Genomic DNA, 6,000 nt, shown 5'->3' on the forward strand with positions numbered 1-6,000 from the left:
CCTCTGGGATTTAAAGACCTAAGTATTGCATGGCATATTTTGTTTTCCAATGTGGTACTTTTCTAAGATTTTTTTTCAGGATGACTTTGACTCTACTAAAGTCTGACCTTCCACTCTAACTTGAGACTCCATCATCCCAGGGTAAAATGTGACTTCCCAGTATTCATTGGATGACTTGCCCCCGTTGGCTCCAGGGAGGCCAGCTGGTCCTAGCATTATATTCTACTGGCTCAGTTTTCATTGTTTATTTGAGTCATCAAAGGGAGAAAACCAGTCATGTCTTGATGTAGATTTTGCCTCTTGTGCCTCATGCGATTCCATTAACTGGTTTCAATTCAATCTAATAGCGAGCGAGTGGCTTCACCCCCAGTAGCAAGGTCGGCACACTTCTCCTCTCCAAATGCTCACTTACTTAAAACTTCTCCCAGACTGGCAGTGTCCTCGGCCACTCCAGAGGGAACCCAGTAATTGGAGCCCAGTCCTGGGGTGTCTGTTCTGTGACATCTCTCCATCCTAGGAACAGAGGGGGCCGTTCCTAGTCTGTGTTCCTGACTGTGACCTGTGACACCTGAAATCTCTGCTTTAGGGAGGAAATAAAGCAATGCGTGTGAAAGTATTTTGTAAAATATACATGAGGTGTGTTTTTAGTGCAGTTAATTCTTGTAGAGTATGAAACAAAAGTACAGAGTTGGAAGGTGGGGGAGCCTCCAACCTACCTCTTCAACATGCTATGCTCTCTCACATTTGGTTCCACCTCGAATATTCTTTTCTCCTCTTCACCTCCAAGTCTGGGTGTAGTTGTCACTTCCCTGCCTCTATGCCTGAATCAGATGCACCTCTTTTCTGCTCGCATAGCCTGCCTTGCTCACCTCCATAGCTCTCACTGCACCTTGTAGCAGCTGTTGGTTTGCTGTCTGTAACCCATCTGGCCTCCAACACAAACCTTCTTGACTCTAAGTCCCAAGTGGGTGAGGACTGACTGGGCTTGGCTTGTTCTGGCATTATCCCAGGAGTCAGCGCAGTTTAACTGACAGGTTCCTCGTGAGCTCCCTGCAGTGTTTGAGATCCTCACACTGGCGGGTTTGGCCTAAAAAATGTTCAAATGGACTTAGCAACCAGAAAGTCAGTAGTAACCTTGGTGAGAGAAATTTTAGTGGAGTGATAGAGAAAGCAGAAGCCAGGCTGTAGTGGGGTGGGGAGGGCATGGGAGGTGAGAAATCAATGATGGTGAACACAAACATGTCTTACAAAGATTGGCATAATGGAGGAAAGCAATAGGGCAGTCCCTAAAAGGTGAAAAGGTTTTAAGAACATAATTTCTTAGTCTTAACTAAATGAAGGGTTATCCTAGGATGTAGTAGTTTGTTCTTTCAAGAGAATCTGAGGTTGTCTGAAAACGTGAGCATGAAGAAAAACCCAGACAAGGTCTGGCCCAGGGAGGCAGATGTAGGTTAGGTCCAGTTTAGGTTGGGAAACTACTAGAAAACAGATCTTCAGATGTAAGGGTCCCTTTGTTCTCGGAAGCTGTGCAAATTCCGTGCTTCGGTCTCAGTGCTGCCATTACAGAGCCTGCAAATGATTTAATCTGCCTAAGCCCCCATTTTCTCCTTGGCAACTTGAAGATGCCCATAGTGGCATCGACCACACAGGGCTGCAGTAGGTTAAATGAGATACTGCATGTAAAGGGCTTCTCAAGGTGCTTGGCAAAATGGCACTCTATGTTAATGAGATAAATAAAGTACTACTAAAATGAATTAAAATATTGGAATGAGTTTCACAAGAGTTCGTAAAGGTCAAATCTTATTTTAAATATAGAAAGGAAATTTGGTCTTTAAAAAAACTCGTTAGAAGACGTTTTATACAAGCGAGTGAACAATCAGCCCTGATTTACCTATGTTGTGAATGCGTTTTTCCCGTATATCGGGTTTACTGCAGTCTCTCTCAAAGTTTCACCTGTCCGAGTGAACCTGCCCAGTTAAACCAGTTAACGTCGGGGGGGGGGGGGGGGGGGGAGGACGGGGCGGAGAAGGCACACGGTGTTGCATTAATTTCCTGAACTGCTTGCACAAGAGCGCCGTTGGGTACGCAGTTTCTGTTCCAGTGAAAATTCAGCTCCAGCCCCCTCGGTGGAACAGACCCAGAAGCGCCACTGGGCAAAGACCCAGAGACGCCACTGGGCAAAGACTAGCCTTTGAAAACCCTGGGTCCCAGCAACCAGGCCGCGCAAAGCTCTGTCCCAACGCAAACCGCCGGGTGGAGAATGAGCCAACCATTCACTCCGCGGTGCAGGCCTGTGGGCCACCCCGGCCGCCAGCATCGGGCTCGGAGCCCGCGGGAGCGCCAGTCCCCGACCAGAATAGAAGGCAACCGGGGCTGGAAGCGAGGGGGTTCTGAGCCAGGCGGCGGCCTCTAACCTTTCCCGGCTCAGGCACCGCACTCCGCTCTGTAACCGTATCTTTAGGCGCAGGAAACGGTCCCGTAAATGTCAGAGGCCCCGGGAGGGGAGGAGGAGCGATGGGAGGGGCAGGAGGCGGAGGCGGGCTCCCCAAGGTCAAGCCCTGCTCCCCCGCCCGCGCCTCCCTGTCCCACCGGGAGTCGGGAGAGCAGCGCCGCGGCTAAGCGGCCACTTCCCCGCACGCGGCGACCTCCCCGGGCCTCCAGGCCGGCGGGAGCGAGCGCAGAGGCGCTGGGGGTGGAGACGGGGGCGGCCGCGCACGGAAGTGGCCGGCACCCAGCGGGCGGGCGGGCGCGCGGGCGACACCAGCCGCACGTAGCGCACGGCCCCGCGCCCGGGCGCTGGCCGCCGGGGGCCGGCGCGTCCCTTACCCCGTTGGCGGCGGCGATGCGGACGATGAGCTGGATGGCCTCCTTCATGTAGAACCTGCCGTCCCCGCCCACCACCAGGGTGGCCTCCTGCCGCTGCGCCGGCTCCACCGTGGAGATGATACTCTGGATGAAATTCTCCGCGTAGTTGGCGTTGCTCTGGAACACCTTCACCCGCTTCCGCAGCCCGCTCGTGCCCGGCTTCTGGTCCGGGTACGCCTGGGTCTTCACTGTCACGATCTTCACCATGTTGGCGACTGGCTGCCTGGAGCCCGAGCGGACTCTGCGAACCGAGGGGCGGCCGGGGCCGAGGCTGCAGCTGTTCTGGGTGAGGGCGCGGGCGGGGTAGGGGCAACGCCGGCTCTCCGGCCGCGCTCGGCCCTTCTCCTTAAAGGGACAGGGGACCGGGCCCTCCCTCCGCCGCCCGCCCACCTCCCGGCAGATTTCAGTGGGAGGGGAATGGGGTGCGCACACCTCCCGGCCTCTAGAGAAATGGGTGGAGCCTCTCAGATTTGCCCTACTCCCCACCCCACCCCAACCAAACCACCCTAAAATGAAATCCTCAACTCCTCCAGTAATGGAGGGCAAAGCCCAGGTCATAGGACAAAAACTTGAGGCAAGGTGAGAAAAATACAGAGCATAACGATTTCCTGTAGTTCAGCTACATTATCATAATTTTCCAGTAAATAATTTTCTGGAAACCTGTTCTGAGGGATAAAAGTGCAGCCTTAACTAGATTTTGACTCCTCGTTCTTTCATTCTCTCTCCAAATATTAGGGTATCGTGTTTAAAAAATAACTCTAAAGGTCTAATTATTCTTCCTACTCTCCATGTCACTTTACTTCCATTGGTTAGGGTGGGTATACTAATAAGTAAGGTTTTACTGAATATAATGTTTCTAATCCTTGCTAAAGTGCAGGGGTCAGTTTTATGCTTACAAAACTGAGATTCAAAAAAAAAACAAATGGCTTGTCAAGGCCATAGAGATAAGCACATGGAGGAGGCCAACTCACGTGGGTGTGGCTCCAAAACCAGGGCTCTTACCATGATTTGCCTGCCTGTCTCGCCAGGTTTGACAACCAGGACATAAATGTACTGGGAGGCCTTGATAAATGTGGGTACAAATAAAAGGTAAGGCTGAGTATATTATCATCAAAACATGCCAGTTATTCATGTAACAGAGATTTGGTGAAGAGATCAAGGAGGATTGAGGTGGCCAGAAAGGATTCATGGTCGATAGAGAGTCAGGGAAGGAGACTGGTTTATTGAGTAGGGATCCTGAGTTCAGCAACCCCCTTGATTTGGCGAGAGTGATTGTCTCCTCTGCTTGGTGAAGTAGGAAAAAACGGACTTTCTCCTGCTAATTACAGGTGTGACCTGGGTGAGTTAGTTAATACCTGTAGGCATCCATTTCTTTACCATAAATTGATATAAAACCTATCTTAGAGAATTGCTGTGAGACTCATTGGGGGTTTGTATGTCAGTAGTTTTTGATCATGGAGACACAGTAGAATCACCCAATACACTTTATAAACTATCCATTCTTCAGCTCCAGTCCAGACAGATCCAATCATTATCAGGTGATGTAAGTAAATCTCCTGGAATGGTATCTGACACATAGAGGCCCTCAAAAAATATTAGCTCTCCAACCCCAGCTCCAAAACTAGAACTTATCGTTAATCTGTGGATTTGATTATATTTATGCCCTTGTAATGGTTAACTGGTATCTCTTGATCAAGCAGAGAGGCTGACAGACACATGAATGCTGACTCTCAGAAATCAAGTGCTGATATACATGCTCAGTAGCTGTTTTGTCAATATAGAAAAATTTTTATATTGTCACCGTAGATGACTTTCCGGGCAAATAACATGAAAACTAAATCCTGGACTGCTGGTAAGGATTTCCAATACTTACACAAAAATTCACAAAGCTTATAGAGTAGTATCATCTTGTGAATTAAGCTCTATAATCAACCCATTTTATAGGCTAGAGAATTGATAAAATGGTTAATGTAATTAAAGGTATCTAACTCTACAATATGAAAATATAACATAGAATCCCTGAGTCTTAGAAATACCTACTTCACAGAGTTGTATGAGTTAAATCACTACTGAACATACAGCTCCTAACACAGTGCTAGTAAGTACTCAATAAACGGTAACTCATTATTATAGAGTGGTGGGCTCAGTCAGATCCCATGCTCTTTCTACTAGTACATTCTTCATTGTCTTCAGAACTAGGATGGCGTTGGGGAGCACATGAGACTTGGTTGGAAAGTTTGTAAGGAGGACATTCTGAGAAAAGGGAAGTGTGTGGAAGGCCGCCTGCTCTGTTTATCAGAATTCTGACTTAGGGGAGTGTTGAAGGCGGCGCCCCTAATTATTCCTTGACCTTTCCAAACAAGCCTGTGCATGTGCAGACCCCCGGGTGTTTACTGGAATCCTATGCTTAATCCCTGGATGCCCTTGCCTAGAGGACAATGTAAACACATGTGTCCTCCCAAGTTACTCACCCTACTGATTGTACCTAAATATAAAAATTCCAATAAAAGCCTAATGAGGCAGGCAATCAGGGCAGCCTGGTCACTTCAGTCAGGCCGTCCCTTAGCCGCTCTTTCACAGTAAATTGTGTCAGAGTAATCTGTTCAGCTGTCGTTCAGGGGCTCCTGGTCAGCTCTGGCAGGATGGGGCTTTTCATTTAAGAGGAATTGTTCCATACTTCTCTCACCTCAGAAGTTGTAACAATTAATTTTAACTACATAACAAACCACTCTTAAATTTAGTGGCTTAATACAAGCACCATGTACTATTATTGCTCATGATTTTAAAAGTTAACTGGGTGGTCTGCTGATTTGGGCAAGACTGCTGATCTTGGCTGGGCTTCTGTGGCAAGTGGTCCCTATGATCCTTGTCTCCTGGTAATCATGCTTTCCTTGCTGTGTAACACATTACCACAGACTTGGTGGCTTAAAATAACACCCTCTCATTATCACAGTTCTGTAGGTCAGAAGTCTGGGTGTGTTTGGCTGGATTGAGTGCTCAGGAATCAAGGTGTCAGCTAGGGTGGGCTCTGGGAAGCATCTGCTCCCAAGCTCATCCAGTTTGTTGGCAGGATTCATTTCTGTGCAGTTGTAGGTCAGAGGTCCTTGTTTCTTTGCTGGTTGTCAACCACAGTCC

The 6,000-nt window shown here is 48.7% G+C and overlaps 1 protein-coding gene across 4 annotated transcripts in view; it reads right to left on the bottom strand.

The window, feature by feature from the left end:
• The window catches only part of PGM1 (phosphoglucomutase 1), a 56,633-nt gene extending 53,418 nt beyond the window's left edge, over window positions 1-3,215 (bottom strand). For all 4 annotated transcript variants that reach the window (XR_013995664.1, XR_013995665.1, XR_013995666.1 and 1 more), the window contains exon 1: window positions 2,827-3,215. Coding sequence is in view for 1 of the 4 variants with exons in the window: in XM_081086286.1 (XP_080942412.1) it covers window positions 2,827-3,072 (246 nt within the window). In the remaining 3 variants the exon portion in view is untranslated. The remainder of the gene's footprint in view (window positions 1-2,826) is intronic.
• Between the last annotated feature and the right edge of the window lie 2,785 nt (window positions 3,216-6,000).

This window comes from Myotis nattereri (genome assembly GCF_964212035.1).
Source record: "Myotis nattereri genome assembly, chromosome: 3".
Classification (NCBI taxonomy): domain Eukaryota; kingdom Metazoa; phylum Chordata; class Mammalia; order Chiroptera; family Vespertilionidae; genus Myotis; species Myotis nattereri.